We start from the raw sequence: 20,258 nt of genomic DNA on the forward strand, positions 1-20,258 counted from the left end.
CTTGAGAATATAAAATCCACGTCAGAAGGTGAGTGAAAACCGGGACTTTGAACAAGTACTTCGTAGTTTATTCTACAGATTAACAAACTGTAATTCCGGCCCCCCCCCCTCTAGTTTGTTGTATATAAAAGGCTCTGTCAGCTTCTTTTGTGTTAAGTGTGAACTTGAAAATGCAGAATAAACTACAAGAAGTTCTTGTTTCAAAGTTCTGTTTTCACTCACCTTCTGATATGGATTTTATAATATATATATATATATATATATATATATATATATATATATATATATATATATATATATATATATATATATATATATATATATATATATATATATATATATATATATATACATATACAGTATACAGAATGTGTGCGTGTGTGTGTATGTGTAAAACATTAGCATCTTAAAAAGAAAACGGAAATCAACTATGTTAAATAAGCTTTGGTAAATAACATAAAGTAAATAAACTGTTCCACTGGCAACTGTAATGACAGGTTAAGAAAGTCAAAGTCAAACTTCCCGCGTTTGCGATTGTATCTTGAGCAAATGTATTTCTGGATTAAAAATAATCCCACCAGATTGCTTTATAAAATAATAGAACATATCAGAGTTCATTCAGTTCATATAAAATTATACGTGAGGCTATCTAAAGTACAATTTCTTCGAAATAGTTTTATTTTTCCTAAAACCGAACACAAGTGACGTGTGTGTTGGTTAGCCATGTTGAGGTGAAAGTGTTGGTGTGTTGATTGATGCCGTTTTAGAGGGCTATACTACTGGAATCACCTTCCTTGAGGCCTCGCAGACAAAAGTGACAGTCTTTGTTGAGTTCCAAGTAAAAAGAGACCATGTTAAACATGTGGAAAGTTCGAGAATTGACAGAAAAAGTGTAAGTATGAAGAAGTGTCATCGCTCAACTCAGCTGATTGAAAAACATATAGCCTGACGATGGGGTGTCTGGGTTCGAGTTCAGTTTCAGGTTTTTTTTTATGCCGTACAAATTGATGAGAACAGCAGGACGTCGTCGTCCGTGAAGGGCGATTTTTCCTTTGTCCCGGTGGGATTGAAATTAGACCACAACGGAACGGAATAAATAGCAACAAAGACGGAAGTGTAAAAACTCTTGGTTGGAATCTTGTCAAAGGGGTGACTTTCTTAAAATTCTCGGAATGAATTCGGCTGGGGGGGAATTCCCACAGGTGTTACGAAAGAGGTGTATGTGTGCACCTCTCCACAGTCTACACTCCCAGGGCAAGGACGTCTGTGTGTGTCGAGATGATCGGAATTTTAATGAATTTCAAGCTATTGAATTGTTACCATCCAATAGACGAGAATAAACTAGGCTAACCTAGCAAAGTATCCCAGTACCATGGCACAGATGAGCTTCCTGTGTTGGTAGCCTAACCTAGGCCGAAGTGGGATCACCCTGAGCTTTCTTTTAGGTTACCATGATTGTTGTTCAAGATAGCCCAGGCCTAACTGGGTTTTTCATATTTATGATAGCCGTAATTTGAAGACTCAGACCGAGGCTAGCCAGTGGGGTTTGCCTGATTACCACTCTCCCCCTGTGGTTAGGTAGATATATTGCCAATGCTAGTATCGTTTGCTAATGGGGGAGGTCTAGGCAATTCCTAATTCAGATTAATAGGTTAGTGGGTAGGCGGATATCAATGCCATACATGCGAGGATGAAGTTATAAAAAAATGATTTGGGAGTCGTAGCCTAGCCTACCTGGATTTTTGTCTTGTCAACAATGCTTTCTAATATTCCAGGTCAAGATTTTGCCCATGCCTTAAGAAACACTGACCTTTGCCCAGTTTAGGTGGAAACATTTTTTGTGACCGTATGTGTAGCCTACTAGTTCAGTATCTTAAACTTTTCAATTATTTTACCTTTATCCATATCAAATTTTTATCTTTTATACAAAAATTGTAAGTAAAAAAAGACTTGGAAGTTAAGGAATGCAGTTCATTGGGTCTTGGTGACCTAATTTATAAATAATTCATCATAAAGTACTGTATTTAATTTGTAATATTAGGGGACTGTCTACTACAGATTTACAGCCCACTGTTACAGTGTGAGCAAGGAATCTTGAGTGAGAGAGCTCTACAAGGGAGACTTCAAGTCCTTTGTAGGTTAATTGATGTAAAATCTCAATAACTTGGAAAACAGTTTGGAAATCCCACCCTCAAAGTTTATGATAGCATTTTGGTGGTCCAGGACAACTAGGTACTGTACCCCCCAAAATGACCATCCATATTGTTTAGCCTAACCTGTGCTGGCAATTATGTATAAACTAGTGTAGGTTAGGTAGAATGATGTGGATGGGCAGTTTGAGGTACAGAGTATTTAATTTCCACTAGACTTTCATAGTGTTAACATTAATAATAACACTTCAGTGTTGCTAGCCTTACCTTAGATTCTTGATTCCAAATTTTATAAGTTAATTAGATGTTAAGCCAAAATAGACTACTTTGGTATTGAAGCCTCCCTTAGAGTGTTCTCTTACCCAGAGTCCTTAATAACACTGTAGTAGTGAGCTGTAAAGCTGTAGTAGGCAGTCTTTTTTAATATTACAAGTCAACTAGAATATTTCATGATAATTTATTACATAAATTAAGTGGATGAACTATTTCTTAGTCTTGGGGTAAAGAATAAAAGGTTAAAATTATAGGAAAGACTGTACAATAATAGCAAACATAGCATTGTATGTTATATACATCCTTTCTACAAATATAATGCTGCACCATTTAATGAATTGCTTCTGCTTTTTTATTTCAAACCTGACATGAGGTACATGCTTACTGTGCATGATTTTATTGCATAAAAGGTTTCCTTCTAAGGAAGTTGAAAAATTCTGTAGGATTTTATTGCATAAAATCATGCAGAAATTTTTCAACTTCTAAGGAAGCTGAAAAATTTCTGCATGATTTTATTGCATAAAATTCTTCCCTCTAAGGAGTTGAAAAATTTCCTTCTGCAAACAGTTTTCTTTTGATTTTACAGTAATGTTTTATCATTAAGCAACCTTGTTTGGATGTTACAGACTTTATTTTTACTGTAGCTACCAAAGGAAGCATTCCACTCTAGCTTGAAAATTCATTAGTGCTTGGACAATTTTGGCACAGTTGCAGTATGTTGGAATAGAGTTAGGCTATTTATCAACCAGAATTTAGTTTATAGTGTATCTGAAAAAAGGAAGACTCTAGTAATGAAAGAACTTGAATCCTAGAAAACATTCAAATCCCAGACAGTTCGATACAAACTGCTGTTCCTAAGATTAATATCACTGTCCAAGAGAAAGTGAATATCTGAAAGAAAACAAATTGCAATAAAAATAAAACTGTCAGTGGAGAGAGGCATTTACGTATATAATACAATTATACCCATCCAAAAGGTGTGGTCTTATTTATGATGTTTTATAGGTTTGGTGTACAGTCATTGCTTGCAGTTTTAAGCCACCTTCATTATTAAAGTTTTAATTTTTTTCAGATTGAAGGATAAACACAAAATTCTGCTTGATACAGTAACACCAAACAGTAGTACAGCTCCTTTGTTATTTTTATTTTACATATTTTTTTATGTTTATGGTAATATTTTAAAATAACACTGCTGAGACTGTTCTAGCACTTGTAAGTTGTCAAACTAAAATGATGAGTTTGGTGGTGTGTGAAAGCCAACTTGATTGCTTGATGGTGAAATGCCACTTTATATATAGCACATACTGAAGGCCAAAAGAAAATGCACAGCTTGTAAAATATGTGCAATAAAGTCGTATCTAGTAAAACGTGGTTGCTCTCATGTCAGTTACGAAATAAAAAAAAGGAAGTAGAAAAAGTAGTTAAACTGTTGTATTTGTGGATAGGATTTATCATACTGTATTATGTTTGCTGTTATGGTCTTACTAGTTGTAAACGTAGCCTACATACAGTATACAATTGTACTTGGTAAACAGCAGTGCAAACAAATGTTTTGCAGAATTTTTTTTTATGGATTGCCAATACAGTAACATCAACAGTTCATTAGATTTGTAACTGATGAAAAAAATGAGTACAGTAATGAGATGCAGTTTACAGTTACTATACTTATATTATTTTGAGGAGATTGTAGCAGTGTTAGTTTAAATACAGTGAACTATATCCTCTTCATAAAGCCTAAAGTACACTTATTTTCAAATTTTAGAGGAGTAATTTCCATACCTATATTCACAGACTTCATCTTGAAGTAGGCATTAAAAATTTTGTGTTTAAATTGATTGCTAGAATGGTTTCAGTATCAGTAGTTTAGGTATTTGGTGAAAGCACAGTAAGAACTGCGGCATTGTAGTTGCTTCATAAACATTTCACTGCAACCCTGTTTGCAGTGTGTGACCAAACTGGTTTTGTGAGCAAGTAATCTTGAAGCTGTTTAAATATGAGGCCAGAGATAATTTTCACCAAATTTTTTTTTTCTTTGGGAAGTCATAATTGTTACTTCATTATCAAAGAGAAGCATATCTAATAGATACTGTATTTGACTTTGGTATAAACTACATGTATTGGTAAGAATGGACTACTCTTGAAGGTGTGTGCATGTGTACCACAATATGCACATGGTTTACCTTATGTGTTCTTGGTTGTTCATGGAAAAGTCTTGTATAATAGAATAAAAGTTTTCATCGAACTGACAAAGTGTTACTGATTAAAAATAACTGTACGAACCAACACCCTCCCCTTTAGATAGGTCATTGGGAAGGGGGATGTTTAATTAGCAAAAGCTAGGGGATTGATAACCACTCCAAGTGAAGTTAGATCAGGTACGTTAGCATGTGTCCTTTTATACAAGGTTATGGGGTTCCAGTGGGAAAAGCCACTCCCTCTTTGTCAAAGAGGATTCATCTCCCTAGGGTGTGATGTACTCCTTTATGTAAGGGTTGAGGGAGTGAAGCTTCTCCTTTTTCTTATCGGGCCACGTAAGAGACAATGCCCCAAGTTACCTCAAGTTCAGGTATATCCTCAAAATGCAGGAGCGTATTTAGTGGTGATGTGTAAGGGGAAGGATGTTAAACTGATCCTTCCTCATAGATGTGATGTAATGAGCATACTCAAGTTTCTATATTTTACCTTCTTGAGTCAGTTATTTTAAATAAGCATTTCATTTTAGAGATTTTTTTTTCATAAATTAAGAATAAAGAGTACAGTATTGGAATCTTGCAAATATATTTGTTCCTATGGGATTACAAACACTATGCCTTTTGTGTATGGAGTATCCTTCCATGCATGCTCAGGAAATTTACTCCATATATGAAAGACTACGGTTTGTATACTTAGGAAAATATGAATTACTTGAAAAATTTACCATTTTTATTTACTGATTTTTAACATTTTAAAATGCACCTCTAGTTATACCCCCCAGTATTGAAGAGAGAGAGCCAAAGTTTGCATTCTGCAGAATTTAGTGGTAAAAGGACAAATGTGTAGCCTAATCCAAGGCCACTGAAATGTTCAGTCTCTATTTTATGAATTATGGAAATTATTCCGCACAACAAATAGTGTATAAAAAAAATTGTACCAATATGCATCAGCACATTTTACTATTGAGCATAGTTGTTTGTAAATGGCCAGATTACATCAAACCTGCAGGCTACAGTTCCAAAACCAGCAAGATTAATTGACCAAGCTTACACATACATTATTAGTTTATGTAGCTTGCGATAATACTGTAATAAGTGTTTCAAACTGCAGGCTAAGCCTCTACAATTAGCCAGTTTACATTCATTAAGTAAGACTGCCGTTGAATAGAAACTCAAATATAAGTTTGTTCTTGCAATTAAATAACATAGATTTGTCACCATATTGTAGAACAGCTTGACATCTGGCTAAAAAGATTTCTTCATCCAGCTGTAAAATTGCTAAAAATTGTAGATTGCTTATGTTGCCAGGTACTCAACAAAATTGGTGCTGCTTGTTGTAAGAAGTTGAAAATAAACTTGTTCTTGCTCAAAAGTGAAAAAGAATGTCTGAATAGTCTCGTTTCAGTCCAAAATTGAATGTTATAAAAAAAGTTAATTTTTGGCTTTTTCTGAAAATAAAAGTGGGTAGAAAAACAATTAAATGTAGGCTACTCAGGAAAATCTGGTAAAGGGTTAAACATCCTTTTATAAAGTTAATATCTGGTAAAGGGTTAAACATCCTTTTATAAAGTTAATATTTGGTAAAGGGTTAAACATCCTTTTATAAAGTTAATATGTTACGTTATAAAGGTCTGCTGATAGTGCTGGATTATGGGGCCAGTTTTCCAAGGCCCGCAAACAAAATGGGAACCCCCTAAACATAAAACTACAGTATCTTTAACCTTTTGATATTACCCAAACTAGAGCTTTAAAAATGATGATGGCAGGGGCTACAGCGCCAATAACAACAAAAAGTTAGTGTGTTGTCTCAGTTTGGCATTTATTTTCCAGAGACATAATTCATATTAAATGTTTAATGCTGGCATCGCTGTGGAATGATGATTGCTTAAATGGTAGATACTGTACTATACTGTATCATCAATATTTTATGTATGACTTATGATACCATTTTATACATTTTCTGGCTAAGTGTTAATGCTTTTTGTTGTAATTTGTAATCTGTTATTACAGTTTTATAATCTACCAGTAACCATTTAAGAAAGTTCTCCAAAAATGCCAGAAAGGTGGACATAAGCAGGAAAAATATACAGTACTGTACAGGAAAACTTGTATGGCTAAAATGTGGGAAAGGGAGCTTGCTGGAAAAACATATTCTAAAGAGATCAAAAGTATACTTGTGAATGCTGATACTTACAGGCCACAGATTATAAAAGAAAAAAAGGAAGAATAAAAAAAACAGTTTACCATGGGAAATAACTACTGTATAAATTTAAGATTAAAATATACAGCTGCCTTTGGCATTAACTGTAATTGAAGATGCTGCCTCTTGAATATACAAGAACTTCAGACAAATAAGCTGATGCAGTGATGTTAGATATCTATAAAAATGAAAATTTAGAGCAAATGAATAAGTATGTAAAATAGAAGCCTCACAAAAAATAAGAATAGTTGCCCTATATATACCAAATGAAATAACATTCAGTAATGAAACAAGACTCGTAAATATTTTTGATAATGAACTAAGAGAAAATTAATGTGAAGCTGTTGAATTGTGGATTGATGACTGAAAACAGAAGAATAAAAAACTATAAATATCTTTACTAATTTTAGCTTGATAAGCCTTGCAAATGGGTTATGGGGTTTCCAGAATTGATGGAGTGTCTTGCCTGCTCAGTAAGAATAGTTTTAATAATTCTCTAAATTTGTAAGAGGCCCCCCTCCCAAGGAAAGCCTACCCATGCCCCCCTCACTGATCTTAATCTGAAACTGCTGACTGTTTATGTAGTATGGCTTTGGTGGGGTAAATGTGTGTGTATGCGTGTGCGTGCGTGCGTGCGCTAAACTCATGGTTTAAGATTATTACAGTGTTCCAGTAATATGATTAGTACTGTAATGTCGTCACTACTTTGATGACAAGCCTGACTATCTGTAATTTATTATGATGACTGCCACTGTGATGGAAGTCTTGTGAAGTTTTGGTGTACTGGTTCCTAGTAAGGAAGTCTCTTACCCCTGTAGGGTTTTATGAGTTTCAATAAGCATGGATTTTTGAAGTGGTAATTTTATATAAGTGTAACATTCAAAATGATTTATATACAGTGTTAGTTCAAGTACAAGCAGGTGCTGATTTACATTAATTTATAAGTGATACATGACATCTATTGAAAATTGTTGTTTTTAAAACAGATGAAGTGGAAATAGTATGTTCTTATAAATATTGTACTGTACATCTTAAGAAAATCATTTCCGTCAGAATTCATTCATATGAATAATTTTTTTTTTTATTTATTTACAGCACTAATATGGTGATGAATTACACTGAAGTGGAAGCAAAAGTTCGAGAAGCTACAAACGATGAAGCATGGGGGCCAACAGGTAATGTTTTCTCAGGTGTTGTATATCATGTCTGAATCGTAATTATGATACCCAAGATCTGCATATGAGATTGGAGTACTGTACAGTATAGGCTAAAAAAAAAAAAAGTGTGAAATAGCTTGTCTACTTACTACTGTTACTTAGGTGTGTATTCCTTGCAAGTTTTTTTTTATTACAGTGCAATTTGAAACTATTTTAGAGCAATAGTAAATAGCTTTGGGGACTACATGTTGAATGATAAGGAATTAAAAAGTCCTTGAAAGTGCTAGAGCTTTCATAAAGCTTGTATCTAATTAGGCAGTAATTCTTAAATATGCATAATAATCCGTTGTTATAGAACATGAAAGACAGAAGTATGTCCTGTTTAACAATATCTTGTTATTAGGGTAAAATAGGGAAAATGGCTTCATATGTTTTGTACAATTTGTCTGATTCCTCTTTGCATATGAGATGAGCATCGTGAGTGATATTGTTTATCTTAATTTATTCAGGAATTTGCTTTCAGGAAATATAAATAAACCTGGTTTACATTTTTCATAAACGAGTTAAGAAACTCAAATGGATCAAACACATGACAAGTACAAGGAGGAAAGATTTTAATTGTGAATGTATTGCTAAGATTAATGTTCTGTTTCATGTAAGTAACTTACCAAGTAATTACATAGCTAAGGTTTCTACTCGTGTGGCAGCCTTCTTTAAAAATTTGCGGTAGCACTTTTTTTTTTTGTGTAGATGACAGGCTCCGCCCACTATTGGAGCACTCAGGGGAAACAACCAGCCGGTTAGTTCAATTGTGTTTTTGCCGCGGCTTATCATATACCAGCACCATTGCAGCAGCTTTTTTTGACTTTTCGGTTGTCTTTACTGGACTTCGGTGAAGTATTATCACTTTATTTTGGTAGCTCATTAATTTTTTTGGATCAGGATCCTAATTTTATAGAGTTATGTCAGATTCTAGCTCTTCTTAGTTTTCGCTATTGGAATAAGTTCAAAGGGATAGGAAGAGGAAAGCAGCTTCTAGAGCCGAGAAACAATCATTTAGCTTAGAAACCACTCCTAAACCTAGTTTAGAAGCTAGTCCTGCTATTCCTTCTACTCCTATTTCCACTTTTTCTCCTAATGCTGGCCCTCCTACTATTCATCCACCTACTCCAGTGCCTGGCTTCCTTGTTTCTGACCCTAATGCTATTGCCAGTCTTAAATCTAGGTTCAATAAGAAGGTAGGTCTTGTAGTTAGTACAATGGCAGAATTGGGAGAGTCACTGAAAGTGCTTATGGATAGTGTTCACAGAAAAGTTGATATGTGACAGTCTAGTGCAAGTGGAGGAGGTGGCTACTCGTCCTGTCGGTTCTAATAGACGAAGGTCCCTGTCATACTCCCCTGAACCTGGGAGAAGATATACTGGAAGCCCAAGGAAGGCCAATGGGGTTTGCAAATGGGTAGTCACCCACTAAGTCGAGCCTGTTGTGCAATCCCAGGTATCAACGGACAACCGTTGGAAAGGCGTCTCATTGGATGTCCACCAGTTGTCTTCAGTTCCAATGATTCCAGTGCGGACAGGAGGCACTGCAAGCGATTCCTAGATTTGTCACATCCTTTAAAGTGCCATTCAGGTGAAGTTGATCGCTGTTATGATCCGCTTCCTGTAAGCAGTCTTAGCCCACAGCCCACAGTTACACTGTGGACTCGTCTGTCTGTGCCTCAATCCATCATCCTTTCTTCCACATGGGACAGTCCAGAGGACTTCTCTGAGTGCCCAACCACTGACCCTCACTTGGCCCCTAAGCGCCCAGCGAACTCTCTCATGTGCCCCACGTCAGTGTCCAAAACGCCTGTCTCCTCTCAAGCGTTCGGCACCACTTTCTGAGCACCTGGCACCACCCGAGTGCCCAGCGCCAGCTCCTGAGCACCCGACACCAGTTCCCAAGCGCCCGGCACTAACTCTTCAGTACTCGTCACCTGCCTCTGAGCGCCAAGCACCCTCTCCCAAACGTATTGCTTCTCTTCAGTAAGCACATACGCCTGTGAGTTCAAGACAGACCTTCGTGGTTCCCATTAGCAGCATTTGGCTAAGATTATGGGCTTGCTGACTCACACTCTGCTTCAGAGGCTGTCTTGGGGCTACCCCCTGTCCCCTGGTCTCCTCAGCAGAGGAGGAAGGTGATCAAAAACCTGCTCTTCTGCACTATTTGTTGGCGAATTTTCCCTTGCACCTTGTTCAAAGTGGGTATTTGTCTTATGTCACTGGGGAAGCTCCTTCTCTGGGAGTTGCTGCCTCCTCCCAATGGAACTTCTCTGGTCTCATTGATTCTTCTCGATGTTCTGTGTTTTCGTTGGTGAAGATTATGTTTTCGTTTGCAGAACTAGACCACCTTGTCAAAGATGTGTTCAAGGTGTTTGAAGTATTTAATTTGCTCGACTGGACAGTGGGGGCACTGGCCAAGAAGATTGAAGACTGTCAAGTTTTTTGTCTTGATATCGCCTCGTACTGGCTGGGAGTCCTGTCCTGCGGGACAAGGCCATTAGGGATGGCTCTCAGAGCTTGCCTCTCTTTTTTCTCTTTGTGTCTTGAAGAAGAGGGAGGAGAGAGCTCTGGTGCTCCTTTACCACTAAAGGAGTCACTCAGACACAGAAGTTGGCCCTGTTGTTTAGAAGTTGGCCCTGTTGTTTTGCCTCTTGACCATCGCCACCTCTTCCCTCAGGACCCGGTTAGTCAGATTGCATCTGATTTGCAAAAGAAGTCCACGCGAGGAAATGTTGTCACAATTCTCCAAGTGTCCCAAGGATTCAACTTCTTTTGCTCCTAAGATGACATTTCCACTCCAGCAACAGCCCTTTCATGGAAGTAGGCCCAGATCTCAGTCTAGGACCTGCCCCTATGTCCGTTTCACGACCAGGTCCATCAAGAAGGGCACAGCCAAGACAGTGCCCAAAAAGTGAGATGGAAGTCCTTCCTAAAACGGTAGGGAGCCAGGCTTCACAGTTTTGGGAGAAATGGAGGATCAGAGGGAGTAGAGCGAAGGGTCATCAAGGCTGTAAAGAGAGCTATGTCCATTCCTGGAGAGAGCCCCCCATTAGTCAGCTCCTCCCATCATAATGTCGTGGGCTTATAAAGGCTTAGAGAGACATTCAGCCCCCTTTGGCGGAGGTGTCCCTCACTCATCTAAAAGAGGGCCATAGAGCAGAGTGGAGAACACCAATACAGAGGTTTCTACAACCATCTCTTTGTATGCCCAAAAGTCTTTTGGGGCTGGAGGCCAGTCCTAGATACAAGTGCCCTCAGTTGCTTTGTCTGGAAGACGAAATTCAAGATGGAGACGAACCATTCAGTTCTCTCATCCATTCACCTGGGCGACTGGATGATAACCTTGGATGTGCAGGGTACGTACTTGCACGTTCTAATCCACCCAGACTCCAGGGAGTATCGAAGGTTCGTTTCAGGACAAAGTATTTCAGTTTCCCCCCTTTTCAGCTTTTCTATGGCTCTCAGGTGTTCACTCGAGTCCCGCCTTACTCCTCAAGGAAATGGGTCCATCAAATAGGGATAAACGTTGGTCTGTATCTGGACGACCGGCTGCTTCGATCCCCATCAAAGGAATAGTATATGGAGGACATGCACAAGATTCTTCTCACCCAGGAACTGGGTCTTATCAATCTACAGAAGTCCCAGTTGACCCTGTCGCGAGAGATTCTGTATTTGGGGGTGACTTTCAACTCTGACTTTTCAGGCTTTTTCATCACCCAAGAGAATTTCCGGCTGCCTTCAGACGGTCCGCAGCTTTATAGCCTTCCTGTTCCTGCTCGGCTCAGCAATGGATGACCCTTCTGGGGACCCTAGCATCCATTGAGTCATTTGTCACGCTGGGTTGATTGCACATGAGAGTTCAATTCTTTCAAAAGGCCAATTGGGACAGGAAAACACAACCGGACTCCTACATGTTTCCGATCACCCTGGAGATCAAATCGGACCTGCAATTGTGGCTGTCCGAAGACTATATCAGAAGGGAAGTCCCTTCAGCCTCTGAACCCCGAACTAGACTTGTATTCAGACGCCTGGGGAGCCCTGCTGGGAAATCAGGAGGTATCCAGTACATGGATCCCAGAGCAACAAAGTCTACACATAAATATAAGAGAACTGAAGGCGGTTCATCTAGGCCTTCAGTACTTCTCGAACATGGTCCGGAACAAGACATTACTAGTGCATGTAGACAATACCATGGTCTTAGCCTATATCCAGAAACAAGGTGGCACTCACTCCTCTCTCTACCAGGCAGCAAGAGATCCACTCATGTGGATGGATCAAAATTGAGTGACACTGGTCACCCGGTTTATCCAGGGGAAATTAAATGTCTTGGCAGACGAGCTAAGCCATTAGAAAGCAGTTCCTTCCCACTGCCGAATGGACCCTGGATCCCCTGGTCTGTTTGGATCTTTGGAAACTTAAGGGCAGACCAACATTAGACCTGTTTGCCACCTCCAGAAACCATCAACCTCTCTCTCTTGCTCTCAGCCCCAGACCCTCTTGCATGGACAGACATCATGTTAAGACTGGTCCAATCTGGATCTTTTACACCTTCCCACCTTTCAGCATGGTCAGGAGGTGATAAACAAGTTTCAAACTCATCACAACGCAACTTCTGACCCTCATAGCCCTGTTTTGGCCCCTGAAGGAGTGGTTCCCGACCTTCTACGGTTATTGGTGGATTTCCCAAGACTTCTTTCCCAAAACTGCATTCTCAAACAGCCCCACTTGAGGAGACACCACCAAGGGCGGTCCACTCTTGCTCTGACAGGCTTCAGTCTGTCCACAAGCGTGTCAGAGCAAAAGGTTTTTCAAGGGGAGTTGCAGAGGTTATTGCACGATGCAGGCGTGAACTCTTCTAGCCTCATCTACCAGGCTAAGTGGGTAGTCTTTTGTCGATGGTGCATCAACCATAATGTGTCTTCTTCAGAGACATCTATAACTCAGATTGCTGATTTCCTCCCACATCTGAGGAGCTCTAGAAATTTGTCGTCTTCCACCATCAAGGGGTATTGAGCTATGCTTAGCTCAGTTTTTAAACACAGAGGCCTGGATCTTTCATCAAACTTGGATCTTAACAACTTCTTCAAGTCCCTTGAGGAAGGATGATCTGGTCTCTTGGAACCTGGACGTGGTATTAAAGTGGCTAACAGGTCCTACTTTTGAACCCCTTCATTCCACTTCTCTGAGGAATCTCACTCATAAGACACTATTCCTTGTTCCTTTAGCTACTTCTAAACATATCAGAGAGATTCAAGCCATCGATAAAAGGGTAGGTTTTTCCTTTACCCTAGGTTTTTTTAGGCCGTCCAAGCTCTGGCCTTGTTCTTTTACCATTAAGAATTTAATGGACATCCTAGGCTCCAAGGAAGAAGAGAGGGTACTTTGTCCTGTCAGAGCTCTGAGACATTACCTGAGCAGGATTGAAAAGCTCAGAGTTCCATCCTCTTACTAAGAATACATTATCGTTCTTCCTGAAGGACTTGATTTCTGAGGCACATTCATGGATTCAGGAGGACATTTTGCCTATTTTAAAGTGAAACTCTTGACGTCAGGGCAGTAACTACCTCTTTAGCTTTCAGGCACAATGTGTCCCTTTCTTCCATTCTCCAGTCGACCTACTGGAAATGCAAGTCTATTTTTGCATCACACTATTTAAAGGAGGTGGAAACTGTGTTTGATAATTGCATTACCTTGGGGCCATTATTAGTGGCTGGCATTCATAGGAAGCACTCTTTTTCTCCTACTATCCTTTTGCCTTGTTGTAGGGTTTCGAGTTGTTGGGGAGCCTGGTGGTACAGTGTACTTGGAGTACCCACCAGCCTTAGTTGATGGGTTGTGGTGTTTTCAGAGTAGGTGACAGCATTGTCTGGTTATTTTTAATTTGGTACTGTGCCCAGGGCAAGGGCACTTTTATATACTTTGCTGGCCATCAGGGCTATCCCCTGCTGCAAAGCTTCCACTGAAGTAGAGGCGACCCATGGCTCAACCTCCACACCACTACAGGTTAAGATGAGCACCAACTAGATTCAGTATTCACCTGAAGTACCTCTCTTACTACGTAAGGAAACTACAAGCATCGTATCAGTGCTGGCCAAATTTTCTATTTCAAAGTCATTACCATGCTTTAATGTTTTGGAGTAGAATATGTCCATGTATCCCACCTCCATTCAATGTGGAATTCAGCTATGTAAGTACTTGGTAAGTTACATGAAAATATTTTCATAATAAAATAAAGTTTCATGTATACTTACTAAGTAATTACAGAATTGGAGCTCACAATTGAACTAACCAGCCAGTTGTTTCCCCAAGTGCTCCAGTAGTGGGCGGAGCCTGTCACCTACACAAAAAACAATAGAAGCGCTACCACAAATTTTTAAAAAAGGCTGCTGCGTAAGTAGAAACCTTAGCTATGCAATTACTTGGTAAGTATATATGAAACTTAATTTTATTATGAAAATATCATTTTTGGGATAGAGTTTGGATGTTCATTTGCAGGGAGCACTCATGAAAAACAAAAAGAGGAAGTTGTTAAATTTTTCAAGCATTGTGTGAAGAAAGTAGAGAGGAAAAGAAATGTAAGGATTTGAGGAACACATTTTAAAGAGGTTGAAGTTGATTGGAAGGAGTTGGTTTTACTGTAAAATGGGAAATTGTACAGAAAATTATTTTACCAGCAATAAGTAGTAAAATGGGACTCAAGGAACAAAGAATTAATAAAATGGTGGAGTTTTTAAAATGAAGCCATAAAATAAATTTTTTATGATGCAAAAAGGGAAACGATACTTGAAGGTGGCTTATTATGATGCAAAAAAAGTAAAGGAACATTGCTTGAAGATAGCTGGTTCCTGTTTTTATTAGGATTCTTTTTATGTTTAGAAAGTGTAGACAGCATTGCAGGGATAGTCTGTGAACTTGTTTTTGTACATGTTTAGTGTAATTAAGAGTGTTGTTTTTAACCATTACATCACAAGACTGATAACTGCCATTTTTTATGTAATTCCAGTCTTCCCAAATTGTATAGGAATAATAAGCATATTTGCATTATCACAATAAATGTTCTACATGATTGGATTCATAAAAGAGGTCTTGGAATTGTTAATTTTCTTGTCTCTATTAGGCAGTTTTTATTATTTTCATTTTGATTAACCTAGTTGATAATGATAATGCAAGTGCTCTTATGTTCTCTTATACTTCAGTATTTAGTACTGTATTAGATATACTATACTGTGTCTATATGATTAGCTTATGTTTGTGAGTTTAGGTGATATTGTACGTTGTCTTATACGTATCATGTTGGTTTCCCAAAGGAAATGTGTTGTATTTATGAAGCTGTCTGTTGCGTCCGTAGACAGTGGTGTGCAGTATGACTGTGCATATTTTGAGGATGTTGTGGTTGGGGAAGGAGATGTTTTCAGCATTGTCGTGTCCTTGTCAGGTGACAAGAATGAAACGATTAAGTTTTGTTGCCTTAATTTGGTGTGTTTTGCATAAAGAGAATGGGTAAATATTAGCTCAGGTAGTTAAAAAGCCCAGAAAAGTAAAATGATTTAGTTGAGTGAAATAACGGTGTCTTATTTTTTACTTTTAATTATCATTTTGAGGAAGGACTTGAAATATTTTGATATATTTTAAATTTCATATGTGTTATCCTTTTTTTTTTGCTTGTAATGTCGAGTTATTTTTTTTGCTTGTAATATCGAGTCAGTAGTACTGTCTCACAGATTATGATTTGGACTAACCTTTGGATGTTAGGCTGTTATAACCGTCATGACCACAATCTACCAGTGACCTTCATATGCACAACAATTTCCTCTATAATCCAACTACCGGTCTATTAATTTCATATCATTACTGGCACTTTTGACTGAAAGCTACTTATGCTTGTACAGTTTATATACTTCTTGGATGAAATGTCCACTCAGTATTGTATTGTGGTAACATTATAATTACTTTAGGCTGGTTATGTATAGCTGATTTTACCTACGCACCCTTATTTGGACTTGAAATCTTGTATTTTAAGAAATAAAAGTCATTAGGAATCTTGTATTTTAAGAAATAAAAGTCATTAGGAATCTTGTATTTTAAGAAATAAAAGTCATTAGTAGATATGTAATGTATAATGAAATGTGCTTTTGGAGAATGTTAGCTCTTAAAAGTTCTTCATATTTAGAAGTATTCAGAAAATTCATATCATTGCAATTTGATGCAGATAAGTCGTTTTGATATGTTCATTCACTGATTGTGTAGATGTAGGGTTTAATTTTTTTCTATTAAGTAGCTTTGCTTTGGAAACAAAATTACTTTATACAGTACAATTCTTTTTTATTTTACAGATATTTGTGAACTGTGATTAGATTATTCTTTCACTGGTCGTGTTAAATAGAACAGTAACAGAATAATGGTAATGAAAAGTATATATTAGAGTATACACTGTACTTTATTTCATTTTTAAATTCTTGGTCTCATTCAAAGAGATAAAGATACAGGATATGCTAAGGTTAGATATCCTGTACTTAATGGTTGGGCTGTTAACATGCCAGCGTGATCATGGAGCAGGTATATATAGTTGTTGGAGACATATTCTGCATGTTCAGCAATTAAATGTAACCTTTACATGGGGAGTTTTTTGTGGATATATATGAACATTAACTGTGCTCTTTTGGGTATCTTTGTATGATCGAATGCCTTTGCAGTATTTCAGTTTAATTTAATACAGTCTGCAGAAGCAAGAATGCTTTATGTAAAATGAATTATCATACAGCAATAGGTCTGTCAGAGGTACAAATTAAGATGCTGAGGGCACTTGATATAGACTGGAAAGAACGTATACTGGAAAGGACATATACTGGAACAGTTGTGGGCAGTCTGGGAAGAGAAAGTAATGTCAGATGACTGGAATGAAACTCTGGTGGTAAATGTTTAAACTGAAGGTAGGTATTATGAAGTGTGGTAATTATAGTGGAATCAAGCTAACAGAAGTATGTTGAAGGCTTTAGAAAAAGTACTTGGTGAAAGGTTATGAGCAATTGTGAAAATTGGTGAGCAGCAGTACAATTTCATTAAAGGGATAGGTACAGGTGATGTCTTTACACTGTATTAAGACATATACAGGAAAAAGAAGCTGCAAGGTAATTGGAAGCTCTACTGTGCAATTATAGACCAGAAGAGTGCATTCTATAGCTTACTAAGGGAAATAGTGTTTTGGTGTTTTTTAAGATGAGGAAAGTGCCAGAAAAGTTGGTTAGGTTGGTTTAGTGATGTATAAAAGTGAACAAAGACAGCGGTGATCACAATCTGTGGCAAAACAGAAATGTTTGAAGTTAGGAGTTGGTTTGATTCAAAGATTGCCACTTAGCCTGTTTCTGTTTGTATTGGTTATGGATTTATTGGGTGAAGGAGTGAAAATCTTTGGGACTTGTTATATCCAGATGATATGGTGATTATGGCAGAGAGAGAAGAATTGCAAAGAGAGTTTAGATAGTGGTAGGAATTTCTGAATTGGGTGGTATGAAGCATTCTGTTCTGTGAAAACTTGCTGTGCAAGCTTATGCCATTTTAGGTATGATCCAGAAGAATATGAATCATTAACAATAATAAAAAATATGTACAGTACTGTACTTGTAGCATGTGTTTGTATATTTGCACAACAATCTTCAATCTTGTGTACAGAAATTTTAGAATTTGTTACTCATGTCTTATATTTGCACAACAATCTTCAATCTTGTGTACAGAAATTTTAGCATTTGTTACTCATGTCTTATTTTTTGCACAACAAATCTTCAATCTGTGTACAGAAATTTTAGAATTTGTTACTCATGTCTTATATTTGCACAACAATCTTCAATCTTGTGTACAGAAATTTTAGAATTTGTTACTCATGTCTTATATTTGCACAACAATCTTCAATCTTGTGTACAGAAATTTTAGAATTTGTTACTCTTGTCTTATATTTGCACAACAATCTTCAATCTTGTGTACAGAAATTTTAGAATTTGTTACTCATGTCTTAAGCTGTAGTGCTGTCAGATACTGTACTTGCAGATTGTGAGACTTACGGGAGAGTGAAATTGTTACTTTGTGGCATGCAGTACTTTTTAGATCATTGTATCATGTCTTGAAAGTTTCAGCAACAATGTTTATTTTTGCAGGCCCCCAAATGCAAGAATTAGCACAATCAACATTTTATTATGAACAATTCCCTGAGGTGATGGGAATGTTGTGGAAGCGTATGTTACAAGATAACCGTAATGCATGGCGCCGAACCTACAAGTCACTATTGCTGCTCAATTATTTAGTACGCAACGGTTCCGAAAGAGTGGTAACTTCAGCAAGGGAACATATATATGATTTAAGGACGTTAGAAAACTTCAAATTTATAGATGAGCATGGCAAAGATCAAGGACTTAATATAAGGTTGGTTGAGTGATGGTAAATTAATTTTTTTTCATGTTAGTTGGTAAGTAATTGAAATTCCAGTGATTTTTACTTTGCAAACAAAATATTTCCAGCAAAAATGTATACAAACCCAGTGGATGTCTAAAAGTGAGTGGTAATTCCTGGTGGAAGGTATGGCCTTTTGTTTCAAAACTATTATTATCTGTGGAAGTCAGATTTTATAAAAGTAGCGAGTGGGCAAAATCTATTTTATAAGAATATGTAATAATTTACATAATTTTCTTAGCATTCATATTAAGGCATATTAATTTCACTTGAACCCATCCGTCACTCATATACAGTCCTCAGTCACTGTTCAAATATCCTTAGACATGTTTGCAATAATCCTCACTGCATTCACTAGCCTTTTTCAGGACAAAAGGGCATCCACACAAAATCACAATAGTATATTGTTGATAAAATACTGAACTGTATGGATGGCTCAGGGTAGTGGGGAGTGATGACCGAATGTTCTACTGTATAGTTGGGAGGAAAAACTGTTTAAATAACCTCTATTTAGTCATGGAAATTGCTCAGTATTATGGGTATGCTGATCCCTTCATATGAATGTCAAATGCTGATTGACATAATAATGCTGATTAGTTTTAGGGTTAATAGTTAAAAGACTTTGGTGTGAGTTAATTGAAGTTCATACTCTTACATGCCCTCGGTCCTGGGGCCCTTTATGAGAAAGTGAACTCACTGAACTTTAGTGAAATGCAATGTTTAGTGTCTTTTATGGGTGTAAACTTGCTAGTTAGGGCTTGAGCTCTTATGTGAGGGTTTATTTTGTGCACTTACAGCACAGTTGCTTGTTAGATGACTGAAGTTAGTCTAATCTCTGAAGACCAAATGGTAATGTTGTGAGACAATTCAGGTGAAGGAAGGTGAAGCTGTAGTTGTATGTGAAAAATTTTTATATCAAGGTAGTAATAATATTGTTTTAGATATAGAGATATGAATGTTGTATGTTGCACTTATATTTTAGTTTGGTTTTAAACTTAAAGTTGTACAGTACATACTGAAGCAGATCTGATGTTAGAAATAATGTACAGTACAATGGCTCCCCTTACATAAATTCACACAGGCTCGTTTTAAACACTGCTTACTAGAGAAAATGGAAGGGGTAGACTAGTGTAGTGCAGTTACATATTTTGCAGGTGCATTTTCATGAGTCTGTTTTTATTGTTTTTATATTTGTTTACATGTACATAAGTTTTCATTGCATTTTATTGCCATATATACATTACAGTATATAGAGTACCTGTGAATCACACGTGTAATGCCATAACTTTTAACTGTGCATTGTGAGGGTCTCAGGTGTTCCTTAGGTTTATTCTCTTAATTTTACTTTGCAGTCTCTGCACCAAACATTGTACTTCACCGTTGTCTGTACCCCCTTTACACTTGAGAGTGAGGATAAAAGGGATGACATAGTATTTGTATGCCTTGTAGACAGAAGCAGCAGAGTAGATAAAAGAATAGATAAAGGCAAATTTGTTAGTAGGAAGAAAAATGGAAATCAGACAAAACTGAAAGTTATGGCTAGGTATGGCATTTAGCAACATGAATATGTTGTATTTCGTGAAAATTTTCATGAAAAACAAGTGTAGTAGTAATAGGGGATTTCCCAACACCAACCCTACGAACCGAAGTGTATAAAGAACACTTTGTCAGCACAATATATGTACTGTATTGTTACAATAACTTCTTGGAAATATACCATAGAAATTGACTGATGGCACCTTTCCCATCCCATACTGCACAATAGTACAAAATAAGGAGATCAGTCACTTTGGAACCTTTTT

The 20,258-nt window shown here is 37.3% G+C and overlaps 1 protein-coding gene across 1 annotated transcript in view; it reads left to right on the plus strand.

Moving 5' to 3' along the window:
- Positions 1-683: 683 nt before the first annotated feature.
- The window catches only part of lqfR (clathrin interactor lqfR), a 54,148-nt gene continuing 34,573 nt past the window's right edge, over positions 684-20,258 (plus strand). Inside the window, exons 1-3 of the mRNA XM_067108200.1 lie at positions 684-892; positions 7,911-7,990; positions 18,165-18,429. Of these exons, the coding sequence (XP_066964301.1) occupies positions 852-892; positions 7,911-7,990; positions 18,165-18,429 (386 nt within the window). The 5' untranslated portion in view covers positions 684-851. The remainder of the gene's footprint in view (positions 893-7,910; positions 7,991-18,164; positions 18,430-20,258) is intronic.

Source organism: Macrobrachium rosenbergii, chromosome 8, assembly GCF_040412425.1.
Source record: "Macrobrachium rosenbergii isolate ZJJX-2024 chromosome 8, ASM4041242v1, whole genome shotgun sequence".
In the NCBI taxonomy this organism is placed as follows: domain Eukaryota; kingdom Metazoa; phylum Arthropoda; class Malacostraca; order Decapoda; family Palaemonidae; genus Macrobrachium; species Macrobrachium rosenbergii.